Source organism: Tachypleus tridentatus, chromosome 9, assembly GCF_004210375.1.
Source record: "Tachypleus tridentatus isolate NWPU-2018 chromosome 9, ASM421037v1, whole genome shotgun sequence".
Taxonomy (NCBI): Eukaryota; Metazoa; Arthropoda; class Merostomata; order Xiphosura; family Limulidae; genus Tachypleus; species Tachypleus tridentatus.
Genome location: NC_134833.1, coordinates 52338550 through 52352722, shown reverse-complemented (window position 1 = coordinate 52352722; position 14173 = coordinate 52338550). Strand labels below are relative to the sequence as shown.

Genomic DNA, 14173 nt, shown 5'->3' with positions numbered 1-14173 from the left:
AATTATATAGGTAGCCATAATATACGATGTAGAAGTAGTGTGATTGTATTCATGGTTTTCATGACTGAAACAACAGAAGTCAGAATTCTAGCTTGTAAAGAATACTTGAATTTTTACCATTTTTCAATGCGAGTTGTTTTAAATATTTTGAAAAAGGCACATAAGACTGTCATTACTATTATCTGAAGTGGTAGACGTAGAAAACCATGTTATTCACGGTCGCGCGTAGATTTTCACAAAAACCTTGCTGTAAATACAAGTGTGATTATTACTAAAAAGTTGAAATTGACATTGGACCACAAACAGTCAAAGGAGCTCAACCAAGGTACGTGGTTCGTAAAGACGAACCCACGTTCCACAACCATGAACAACACCAGAGAGAAGAACAATATCCAGTCCAGTATTTACAGTGAAGCGTATTGGGTGCAAGCTTGGGCCTGCATCTCACGTGGCAGTATGGCTATTCACAGAAAACTGAAGGCCCCTGACTGCTGATTCAGATCCATAGTGTCACTTCTACAGGAAGGCTATAAGTCAGGCGTAAATTCATATTTCAGTGAGGTGATGATCCCAAGCACGCAGCAAATATGGTAAAACGACATCCTGACGGTAAACTTGCAGCAAATGTGGCGAAACGACATCCTGATGGTAAACATGCAGCAAATGTGGTGAAACGACATCCTGACGGTAAACATGCAGCAAATGTGATGAAACGACATACTGACGGTAAACATGCAGCAAATGTGGCGAAACGACATCCTGACAGTAAAAATGTCGATGGAACATTTACAGCCGAAGCACAAAATGTCAATATAAACATTCTTGAGACAAAGGTTTTATGTTACGACTGAGAAGATTATAGATAACTTAGCACTTTAGCTGAATTGTGAAAACTAATAGAGACATCCGAAACAATAATCAAGTATTCAATATGAACAAACTGTATCTATTATCCCGTGTTGCTCTGTGTAGTTTGCTTATTTTATTCTATTCCTTGCAAAGCTATTCGAGGGTCATCTTCCCTAGTCTTCCCTAATTTTGAAGAAAAGGAAGACTTTAGGAAAAGTAGCTAATCAAACCACTCGCGATCCGAAGTTTGCGAGTCGAGTCCGTAACACCAGACTTTATATAACTTACTGCCTTTTATTTTGTATTTCTGTTGAAAGTGCTTTGTATTATTAATAATTTCATCATCTAAGTGCCATTAGTCACTGTTTGTAATTCCTCCAGATGTATCACTTGCGTGTCTTTACAATTACTTCCGTAACTGTACGACATTGTTAAATTATTTCCGTAACTATGTGGCATTGTTATTGGATCAGGAACTACAAGCGTACTTCAATCGATCTATTTTATTTCTTTAATATTATAGTATTAGTGCTAATTGTTGGATACTATCTTTGCTCATTTATAAATAAGTTAGTAATTTCTACGTTACCAAAGACCAAAAACAATTTAAATTACTTTTTCTTCTTTGGGCTTCGTTAGAACGACCACTGTAAATGCTGTATTAATCTTCCGAGCAACTGATAATGCTCAAGGAGTGAGAAAAATTCATGTATATAATAAGAGAGAGAATCACAACATTGGAATATTTAAAGTTAAAACATCTATAGATTATTAATTACGTAAAGAATGACCAAATGTTTTTGCTTACGTTCACACTTTTCACGATAGAAGTGAACTCGTATCTAATTCGAGTGTTCCTTCTTTAAAAAAGAAACTAATTTTCATGAGGATTTCTATTTAGATTTAGTTTCAGATTTGTTACCATTATTCCTCATGGTTTTTTTTTTTACTTCTGAAAACATTCTGTTCCATTGTCATTCTTAAAATTTCAAACCGAAACTCCAGAAAAAAAGGGTTTAGTCGCTTGTTTGTGTGAGTGTGAATATGTTATATATATAATTCATACAAGTTATTCAAAAAATTATCCGGACAAAAGTGTTCATACATTACTGTTTACAAATGTTTACGACGTAGCGTAAGTTCTTGGTATTCTCTAAATTAACTAATATCTACGTCCGTTTACTTTTTCTTTTAACCAGCTGACTGTATTAGATGATGTATATTATTTTCATGTTGTTGTTTTCAGAAGAGTAATTATTTCATGTTTCATTCATAGTGTTTATGTATCACCAGATTATGTTCTCAGAAACATTTAGTAACTACGTCTAGCTTATTACGATATATTCTGAAATATATTTATAAATTATTGAGATAGATAAAATGGTTAAATGGTTGATTGCTTTCGTTACAACGTTGGATTCTGTTTGGTTTTTTTTTTCGTGCGTCTAGGTAGTTTTAATATGTGAATCTACCACCAGCAACCCTGAATCACGCCTACAGTGGTGGAGAAATGGTGATCCTATCACAGGTAACCATGATGGAGCTGTTGATGGTCTTTATGGTGGAAAGGTGTCTCGAAGTCGACTGCGCTTTAACGTCACTTCCGCTGATGACACATATGAATTTACTTGTCAAGCTACTAACCTGGAGCTCCAGCGAAGTGTTCATCACAGTGTGAAACTACGAGTACTCTGTATGTATATGCAACAATTCAATAATTTTTTTTCCAGTCTCCAGTTTTACTATATATTTGTCGAATTTTTTAAAGATTTAATGTTTACAAATATCTGTAAAAGCTCGTGATAAATACACAATGTGAAAGTTGCTTCAAAGATTTAATTTATTGTGTTATTACTGTACTTAACGCTTTCGTTCACTCAAACGTTTACAGATATAAGTACCAAACTTATTTTTCAACACACAATAAAGCTAAAACAAATTATTTAATTATTTATCTAAACCCCGAAGTTCACAAAGTTTGCGAAGTCTTAATTAAGTGGAATGACTTTTTTTCTTGGAGTTACGAAGTTGAAAACTTCCACTGAAACCTAAAAATTGGCGCTCTCGACTAATAAAAAGATAAAAGAAGACAATAATTGCTATATTGGATTAAGCCCCCCAGTGGCAAAGCGGTATGTCGGTGAACTCAAACTGCTGGAAACCGGGTTTCAAAACCAGTTGTGGGCAAAGCCCATTGCGTAGCTTTTTGCTTAATTCCAAACAAACATTGATATAAACTTTATTTCCAGTTATTTCATAACATAAATGATATTTTATTACGTATTGTTTCATTGTAAATTTAAATTAAATATATATTTCAGTTAAAAACTTTGGTATCTTACGTGCCTGTGTTTCCGTGCTGCAATTTTTAAATGTTTCAGCTCTTTAGGTAAATACCGGAATGTGTTTTTGTACTCAAAAATCATTATCTTATCTTGATACGTTTTTGACACCATTTTACGGACCTGAAATTCTGTTTGCACCTCGTTACCGTCGAAAAAGAAATCGCGCTCTGCTCTGTGTAGCCTTTGGTACGTTATATGACCGACATTCAAATCCTGATATTCAATTACAGTATCCCATCAAATGGATGACACTGACTAGTTCTTTTCCCTTTAGTTTATCAGTTTAAAATTAGGAACGGAAAGTATACATAGCCCTTGAATAAATTAACCAAGAAATTTAACAAAAACAACTATATTTAAATTATCTAAGTAACTAAAGCTGAATTATTAATGGAATACTATCAAGTAACCAGCTGGTTAGCTAAAAACATTCTCATCTTGTTTTTACTACTAGTGAGTAAACCGACTCATAATGCTTCTCAGATTTGGTTTATAGTTTTCAAAAAAAAAAAGAATAATATTGCCATTCAAGGAGGGAGGGACTCCCCTTTGTCATACCAGGAAAATCTGGTTCTTTTGAAGCTATTGGTTTTTCGAATGTGTATCCCTCCTATTCCTATATATATATATATATATATATATACGTATACACTGCTGGCCAAAATCTTAAGGCCAATGAACATAAAGAAAAAATATGCATTTTGCGTTGTTAGCCTCAACCACTTATTTGAGTAGAACTTCGAAAGATGACAATAAGAAAAAGGAAAATAAAAATAAAATCTTTTAGCATTTAATAGGGAAAATGTGAACACTATGAAAGTAATCTAAATACTAGCTGGTCAAAAGTTTAAGACCATACCAAAAAGAAGTCCTAAACAGGATATAAAATGCCCAACAAGAGGTCTAAGTAGTGAGTTGCACGGCCGTCATTACGAATAATGTCAAACATTCGCTTTGGCATGGTGGATATAAGCGTTTGCAGATGGCTGTCTGGAATGTTATTCCAAGTGGTGAAAATGGATTCACGAAGATCATGCACTGTTTCGAATTGACGTCCATTCTATAGACTTCCCTTGCCATCCACCCCCAAACATTTTTAATGGGATTCAGTTTGGGCGAATACGCTGGATGGTCCAAAAGAATCACATTATTCGCCATAAAAAAGTCCTTTGTTTTGCGGGCATTGTGGATTGTAGTGTTGTCCTGCTGAAAGATCCAGTCATTTCCACACAAGCGAGGGCCTTCAGTCAATGAGGATGCTCTCTCCAACATGCCAATGTAGCCAGCTGCTGTTTGACGCCCCTATATAACCTGAAGCTCCATTGTTCCATGGAAGGAGAAAGCACCCCAGATCATAATGGAACCTTCTCCACTGTGACGTGTAGAAAACGTCTCCGGTAGGATATCCTTATCGTGCCAGTAGCGTTGGAAGCCATCTGGACCATCCAGGTTAATTTTTTTCTCATCAGAGAACAAAACATTCGTCCACTTTTCTACGTCCCATGTTTGGTGCTTCTCAGCAAAGTTTAACCGAGCTGTTTCGTGGTGTGGAAGGAGGCGTGGTCTTTGAAGACGTTTACGGTTTTTAAAGTCTTTCTCTCGTAGATGCCGTTTTATCGTTTTTGAGCTGCATTCTGCGTCCGTAAGGGCCTTCATCTGGTTCGACGATCGGTTGGTGTCTTGCCGGACAACCCGTCGAATCCTTCTACTCAACGGCTGCGAAATTTTCTTGGGCCGACCACTTGAAATTCTCTTTCCGTGTCCTTCAGGTTATTTTAAGAAATTTGCAACAGCAGTTGTACTACGCCCAATCTAATCAGCTACTATATTATAAATATAGTAATACGTATTTAGATAATTACGGCTAGTTTAGTGAGTGTGTTCTAAGTTACACATCAGAGAAAACCATGTGTTACTGCTCGGCCGGTTGACTTGTATCCATTTGCGCGTATTCGCGCAAACCTTCCCAAGGGCTGTATGTGCAAGACGTGAGGGTTTGGAATTAATTGGCAAAACTAGCAAAAACGCTCACCGCCAACCTTTAAGCTTCTCTGATTGAATAGTTGGATTTGACCGTTGCTCTCACACTTTACTTACGACTTGTAATGTTTTTCAGCAGTTGCACGTGAGACATGGACTACAGTCTGGCATCTTAACGTGACCATACACCATTTGATCTGTTGAGGTTTATTATGAAGTTCGCGGCGCGAGTTGGCCCTGTGGTAAAGACCTAGGTTTCGGAGCTAACAAACTAGAATAGAATTCGGCAAAGTGCCTTCAAATATTTCCTTCACCGTAAGCTATTAGCACGTTATAAAAGTATTAGTCAATATATTATGTAAATTGTAGATGGTAAGGCACTTATGACTGACAACTTTCCCCCAACTGGTAATTCAAAATTATATATGATATTAAATACCCATAGTAACTTTACGTAAATGTTTTTAAACGCAAAACTATACTATTCGTTATCTGTGCTCTGCTCATCGCGGGTATTGAAACCCGGTTTTAGAATTATAAAAACTGACTTAACGCTGAACATTCGAGGGATATTTCCGTGAATAGAAATAGAAATTTAAATTTATCAGAGCCTGAAATTTGTATATTCAGTACAACTATTTATACTGAAGGTATAACTGTATATAACTGTACTTTTTGTATTTTCAAAATAAACGCACTACGCGAAATGTTATCATTTTATTTAAACCAAAGGTTTGAACCTTCAACGTCTAATATTAGTTGGAAGTCTATGCAAGATCTTCAAGGAAATATTGATCGTTCTAAGTGACACCCGTTGGCAATTCCATGACGAAACTCCTTCAAAACAGAAACCAGCAATATATATATGTATGTATATATGTATATATGTGTGTGTAATTTGTCTCGATAGGATGCGTTTGGTTCCACAAAACTACGTTAAACCTCCTTGGAGTGTGATGAAATCTGCAAGGTGTATTGAAACATCTGAAAAAGAAACAACATAATAAAATGCCTTCTTTTTCTAAAAATGCTATTCGACAAGAAAATGGTTTAAGTTTGCGCAATTATGATTTAAACTTTTATTAAAATCCTTTCTTCAACAATCAATACATGTGAACATGTTTGATACGGATTAATTATATAGAGAAGATTTGTTCGTAAAGAAAACAAAATCGATTAAAGTTCCCAGTATTTTTCAAAGTAATTTAGTACTGTAGATTTGTTTTATTCAAAAGTTATATTATCTGTGATAAATAAATTAGCTTCTTTGATCGTTTCTATAGACAAAAAAAGCACTTTTTCTTTCATTTACCCACTTTTATTTGTAAGAAAACCTGTCAAAATATTGTGTTGGGAAAACGAAATTGTCATTTTAAAGTAATTGCGAATAATTTTCCATTTCAAAAAGTTTGTCCGTCTTAACAACAACTTATGAGCACATTGAACTCAAAAGGCCATATTAGAGACCCCTGTTGTTCGGGTATAGCCACTCTTGGTTTTCAGCTGTTGACAATTATTATAGTACATTATAATATAAGTAATAAAACACTCACTTGTTAAACTAGGATTGCTCAAGTGTGTTTTAAACATATACACGCAAACAGTGATAAACCCCTAACTTTCTAACTTCTCTTTATGACAAACATTGGTGATTTTCAAACTATATTTTAATGACAATTTCCTTTAACATGAGCTCAAATATGGCAGTATGATATGTTGTTAAAACCCTCAGTTTAAAAGTAATAGCATTAGAATAATATGATATTTAATTACTATAATATACTTAAAATCCAAAATAACTTAAAATACTGGAGTCCACTTTACTCTCAGTTACATTAACGTGCCAAATTAGTTTTAAAATACCTGTACTGTTTATAGTCTCAAAATCCATAGAAACACGACTTTAAAATTGTGTTAAACGTATCGTTTTATTTTATAAAAATTGAATTCAACTTCAATTATGCATTTTTATTCTAGATAAACCAGAATTTTTAGTTTCGGAAATGGAAAAATTCGATGCTGTAGAGGGGGAGTCTGGAACTTTTAACGTCACAGCGAGAGGAAATCCACCAGTTATTGACTACACCTGGATTCGGAATGGCGAGCCTGTGTTGGATGTTTCAGATAGTTACATTTGGAAGTCCAAACGAATTACCAGCCACCGAGTAGTTTCAAGAGGACCCGTCTTGGAAATCACCGAAGTGTCGAGAAATAATGGTGGACAATATGTCTGCGAGGCTTCCAATTCTCAAGGCACTACCAGAAGAGTGATTCTAATCAACGTGCTTTGTAAGTCATGCCAGCTTGGAAAATGATAGTGTGCTCATTATGAGAATCAAGCTTAATAGTCTGCTAATATACAAGGCTGTCTAAAGTATTCGACAACCATGTGTTTCGAAAGTGGATTCGTATATCTCTTTGTAATATACCAGTTTATTTTAACTAATACATTAGCAGTAGATTTTCTAAGGACTTGAGCGTCATGTTTAGATGCGGATGACGCTTATACCAAAACGTTATCAACGTGTAGTTCATGTGTATAATAAACGTAATACAGTATCTAAAGTAATTAGTATACAGCAAGTTTCTCTGCGGTTTTCTTTCAATTTGTGAGACATAAGTTCTGGTTATATGTGTATTATTATTATATAAGTTTGGATTCTATATCAGTTATATATGAATATAGTTATCACCACAAATAATCCTGTATCTACTAAGCAAGAAGCTATATTAATCTAACGCTACGGATTTGGAAAACATACGGGAGATAACCCTCTCTAGCTCGTATCTTCAGTATCTAAATGCGAATAAAGAGAAATATTGAAAGAAAACTTGCAAGGAAAGTAAGCAAAAACGAAAAATTGTTGTTTTCTTATAAAACGTTACGCAACCAGCAAGACATTTCATTTGTGTATTCGAAAATGTAATTCTTAGTTTGAGACATTACTGTTGTTAACAAAACGTGTTTTGGATTATTTATTTTGACAAAATCGACGCCTGTATCTATTGTAAATGATAAAATTGTATTATTCTATAAATATATAGCACATTCTGTTTATCTCCTAAAGAAACTTATTATTTCCAGTATTAAAATTTAATAACTTATTTGGTATATTCTAAACCTTTTCGTGTTTTATTTGGTGAGGATAGTACTTGTGTGTTTATAACACTCATAGAGGATAGAAAGGTTAACTTTTATCAGTATTCATCTAGTGTACTGTACATCAACAATCAGGTAACTAATAATTCCAAGAGAGCATGTACATTTCAGATGAAGCGTCTGTAACGAGAGTAAGTCCTCCAACCTACGTGAGGCAAGGGGATGACGCCCACTTCCAATGTGAGGCTACAGGAAACCCTTTGAGAGAAAACGTCATTCGCTGGAATCGAGTAGGATTTGAAACGAAGAGGATGCAGGTCATCTCTGAGAAGGGGCAATCGTTTCTTACTGTATTAAACGTCTCCAAGGAGGACTCTGGTGAATTTGAATGCGTGGCCTACAACGGTATTGGAGAGGAGTCCATAGCACGTGTTCTGCTTCTTGTCAAGTGTGAGTCGTGAGTGCATTTTATAGGCCTTTGGAAAACAAGCCCGCCAATTTAATACTCTAACTTCTTTATCTTTTCCAAATGATATTGACATAAATAAGTTAAATGCGCAAGAGTAAAATATAAAAGAGCAACTAACATACAGCATTATATTGTTGTAATATTAAACTAACTCTATTAAAAACAGCGCAGCATTAAAGAAACGACCTTCCATTTTTTATACGTCACCATCATTGGATTTTTTTTACAGTTTAACTGTTAATTTAAAACTTACCTAGTGGATCATAGTAACAGCGACATAAAGCTGAGTTTATTCTACATCTTTCAATGTTATATTCTTGTTTATAATATTAATACAATTTGCTTTTCGACAGCTAGAAACTTAATTATTATGCCATTATTCTTTTGTATTTTCTTTTGACATTTAAAGTTTGGAATGACCGAGTTGTATCCTATCTTTTTTACCATGCTTAAGCCATTTGGTTGTCCTCATCCCCAACATATAAGTTTGAAAATACTAAATTAAGAATAAGTAATTTTAGTTTACTTAATATTCAAATACCAAATAAATTATTTATTTTCGACATTCCAGTGACCTTGAATTCATATGATACATATGACAATCTACAAAGAGAGACCCACTAAAAAAATGTTAACTGAATTTGGTAACAATAGATGATTTGAGGATTGATACGTTTAGGGTTAGCGTTTATAGAGAAAAAAAAAACATTAGGTTATACTAGGCCCGGCTTGGCCAAGCGTCTTAAGGCGTTCGACTGGTAATTTGAGGGTCCCGGGTTCGAATCCCGGTCACACCAAACATGCTCGCCCTTTTAGCCGTGGGGGCGTTGTAATGTGACGGTCAATCCCACTCTTCGTTGGTAAAAGAGTAGCCCAAGAGTTGGCGGTGGATGGTGATGACTAACTGCCTTCCCTCTAGTCTCACACTGCTAAACTGAGGACGCTTAGCGCAGATAGCCCTCGAGTAGCTTTGCGCGAAATTCAAAAAACAAACAAACAGGTTATACTAAAAAAATACTTGCCAGAATGCAAATATGCTTAGAGCAAAACGTTGACTATGTCAACTTCAGCACTGCATTAGAGCATGCAAAATCCTTTACATTGCTTTGTATTAGATGAAGCATGATGCATTTACACATTTAAATTAATAAAATAATAAGTAATATGAGATAATTAATATTAATCTATTTCTTAATTGATAATTCTTCACGATTACAGTTTACAATAACATTTTTATTATTACATGTGTCTCCCCTCAGTAGTTTAATACTCTTGGTGAGCAAAACCTTTTGCTTAACAACAACCAAAACAAATTATCGCAATTTTTTATCAGAAAAATTAATATAACATAATAGGAAATATTACAAAGAGCATATTACAAGTATGAAGTACACTCATTTTCAATGTAATTTTGACGTACCTATAAGGCTTGACCTACCAGCTTGACTTTAAACGAATAATTGCAATTAGATATCAATTATTTATAACACGTTTTTCTTGAATAATGATATTGTAAATAAATGTGATCATAATTGGTGCAAACTTTATCTATTTAAGAAATATATCAGGCATCTAGTTAGAAGACTGTAAGTGTTTAAAATAAAAATCATGTTTTTACGGCGCTATACATAGACGGATACAAAGTATTGACGTTATGGCTTAGTGTAATCGATGGATGGATCACCCATTTTACTTTGGTGCTTTGGTATTTAAATCTCTTATTTTCAAATCCAGAAGGTATTATTTGTTTATTTTCTACTTACATATTTTGCTGCTAGCGTACGTGTTGTCCGGAAATTATGCGAACAGAGAATTTTGCTAACATGATAGCTGAAAATTCTGTACTTAAAATATAATATATATTTGACTAAGCTTGTAGGTTCATAACGCTAAAAGTCAGAGTTCCAAATTTGTGTAAAACACAGCACAAATAGTCACTTGGTAATTTTCGTTTAAAACAATCCCACGCTGGTACAGCGGTAAGCCTACGGATTTATAAAGCTAAATTCAGGGATTCGATTTCCCTCGATAGACTCACCAGATAGCCAAATGTGGCTTTGCTGTAAGACAAAAAAACCGTGTTGTTACTACTGCACAGAAAAGCGCGAATTGCTGTTATTTCGATCCTGATTTTAAAATTTTCTAAACTTATTTCCAAACTCCACGAATAACTTTTTTATATTTTATTTTACAAAATTTTAAAATCAGGATCTAAATAACAGCAATTCGCACTTTTCTGTGCAGTAGTAACAACACGGTTATTTTCTACACGTTAATTTCCTAAATAACTCAATATGGTCTTATTCAGTGATGTCGAGAAAACCCACTTGTAGAGAAAAACATATGTGTAAAAATGGCTCGTTTGGGTTGAGAAAATATTTTACATAAAAGAGCGAACAACGGTCATCGTCAGGTTCACAAAGAAAGAAAGTAACTGACCGGAAGCTGACCACATGTCTGAAAGGGGTTGTGTAACTGAGTGCCGGAATGTACAGGGCGTGCTTAGATGTTTGAATATATAATTTTATATTAATGTGGTCTTATTAATTATATTAATATGGTCTTATTACTTTCCATATGATGTAAACATTGACATTAGATCTTTAAACACTAAAGTATTCAACAGACTTTGATAAATTAATACAGATATTCAATACTGACAAGTGAGTTTACACATTTTTCATTGAATCTTAACATGTTCAGTTACGACTTAACTGAAAATACACGACATGATTATGTAAACTTCTGTTTACTTATTTTAGTTAAACCTGTCATTCAGAAGTCACAACATAACTTACAAGTCGCTGGAGAAAAGAGAAGGAGTGCACGGCTTGTGTGTCAAGCAGAGGCAGCGCCAAACGTGAGCTTTGTTTGGACTAAAGATGGAAGATCTATTCCAGGAGAAGAAAAACTGAAATTTTCACAACAGGACGTCAACCTAGTAGGAACTACATGGAAGAGCACATTATTTGTCAATGACATAAGGACTAGTGAACTCGGTATTTATGAATGCACTGCCATGAACGATATTGGAAAAGACGTTGTTCGAATAAAACTGAGAGAGTCGGGTCAGTATATGATTTTGTCACTCATGTGAAATGTGCAATTGTAATTGACTGATATGTGGATTTTCTTTCATAGGATTCTTTCTTATAGCTTTCAATCTTCACCAGTTTCTACATTATTTCCACCATTCTAAAACATTAATTATTCAAAATAACAAGAGGCTACCACCTGTAATCTTCTCTACATTTAAATATCCTGAAAAATGTTTAAATTTACAATTATAAACGCAGAAAAAATACTGCAATTTCCCTTAGAACGTCTTAACTTTACACTTATAAATATCGACAAACATTTGAATTTCACTTACAGTCTTAACGCCATAATTATAAATACAGACAAAATTTCAGTTTCCAGTAAATCATCTAATGGTTACAATCACAAATGCAGACGAGAATTTAACTTTTCCCAATTTCAGGAATCAATTTCTTTGCTTAGCATTTTTCTTTCAGAATATGTTTTCTTATTATTTTGGTTAAATACTGAAAATAAATAGACCTACTCATTCTATTCTATTATTTTCAAAACAGACTATTTGGCCTAAGTGTATTAAATCAGAAAATTGTATTGTGTAACGCATATACTTGACACAAAAGGTTTTTACAAGAACTTTTTTATTTTATTAAGGTAAACCAGACCCACCCAGTGGTCTCTCTGTGGTAAACGTCAGTCACAACGCGGTATTGTTGTCTTGGAAAGCAGGTTTTAATGGAGGTTTCCAACAAGAATTCAGAGTAAGATTTAAGAAAAAACTATTTGAAGAATACACTTACAGTAATTTCATACCTGGGAATGCCTCAGGAACCACAATCAAGGACCTGAGTCCTCAAACAGATTATGTCTTTGAAATTATGTCAAGAAACGTTGCAGGCGAAAGCGACTACAGTGAAGAAGTCGCATACATTAAGACAATAGGTAAGTTAGCTGGATAATTATAAGACACCATGTAATTGTTTGCAAATATTTGGGAAGTTTTAATCTCAAACTTTAATTTACCATATGACTTTTTTTCTAATTACATAAGTGAAATGTACGACTTGTGTGTATTTCTGTTACAATCCACAAATATAATTAACATGGCTTAAAAGTTGGTCAACCTAGTAGCAAAACAACGTTATAAATGTCTTTTTATGTGTTAAATTAGTTGCACCTTTTATGCATAATTGTTTTAATGCATAAAAATTATATTATCAAATGATACTGATAGAAAGTCCAGTCTTGTTTGCTTTGATAAATATAAAAAATTCGTATTTTTCCCTAACCTCAAAAGTTAACAAAAGAATTCAACAATAAGTAAGTTTAGAAACTAAATTTAAGGGAATATGGAATAGATAGTAAATTTGTTCCTTTTAATTTTAAAATACTTATTTTACATTTCCACTTCAGCACACATTGTATGAAATAAACAAAGGAATTGTAAGAGTTATTGCAGTACCGCTACAACACATATTGTTTAAATTGAGCATGGCACATTTCAAGAAACATTGCAATACCACTGCAACGCATTGTTTAAGCTAAACATAGGACATGGTAAAAGTCATTGCAGTATCGCCACAAACAGTATTGTTTAAACTAAACATAGGACATTGTAATAGTCATTGCAACAATTCTACAATTCATATTGTTTAAACTGAACAGAAACGGCTGATGGCAATGATTCCACAGGAGCCATGATCGACTCAACCTACGGAGACAAAGGTGAAATTCCCAGGTTGTTACTGGTCGTAGGTTCAGTTGTTGGTGCCCTTCTTGTCTTCATGAATGTCATTCTCGTCATTTGCTTCATCCGGAAGCGTAAACGTAGACGACAAAATCAAGGTTTGTTTCGTTTCTGGCTGTATAACTTTTGTTGTAAACAAGCATGGATTTCCTATACCTCTTAGTAAGGTTGAAGTGATTGAATTAACTGTACGTTTTTGCGATCCTGATATAAATATTAACAATCAAGCATTTATCTATTCTTACAAAACAAAATCTGTCTTATTCTATTATTTTAATAAGCAATTACATTTAAATTTAGTTCAAATGATATATAAAAACTCGTAAATAGCCATTTAACTTTTCTTTAAAAAACATGAATATACACAATGCAGAAAAATAGCTTGTGTGTGTTTTCTTATAGCAAAGCTACATCGGGCTATCTGCTGAGTCCACTGAGGGAGCAAAACAGCGTCTCCATTTTGCCCCCGGTGGCACCGCGGTATGTCTGCGTACTTATACCGCTGAAACCAAGTTTCAATACCCTGGATGGGCGGAGCATAGATAGCCTATTGTATGGTTTTGTGTTTAACTACAAACAAGCAAGACACGCATTCACATTAAAAACCATACCTAGAAGCTTAATGTTCCACATGATGTCCGTTGGAT

At 34.2% G+C, this 14173-nt stretch overlaps 1 protein-coding gene across 2 annotated transcripts in view; it reads left to right on the top strand.

Moving 5' to 3' along the window:
* The window catches only part of LOC143225253 (nephrin-like), a 167225-nt gene that overhangs the window by 139449 nt on the left and 13603 nt on the right, over nucleotides 1-14173 (top strand). For both annotated transcript variants that reach the window (XM_076454335.1, XM_076454334.1), the window contains exons 13-18: nucleotides 2299-2542; nucleotides 7152-7463; nucleotides 8446-8724; nucleotides 11506-11811; nucleotides 12434-12721; nucleotides 13445-13624. In XM_076454335.1, the coding sequence (XP_076310450.1) occupies nucleotides 2299-2542; nucleotides 7152-7463; nucleotides 8446-8724; nucleotides 11506-11811; nucleotides 12434-12721; nucleotides 13445-13624 (1609 nt within the window). The remainder of the gene's footprint in view (nucleotides 1-2298; nucleotides 2543-7151; nucleotides 7464-8445; nucleotides 8725-11505; nucleotides 11812-12433; nucleotides 12722-13444; nucleotides 13625-14173) is intronic.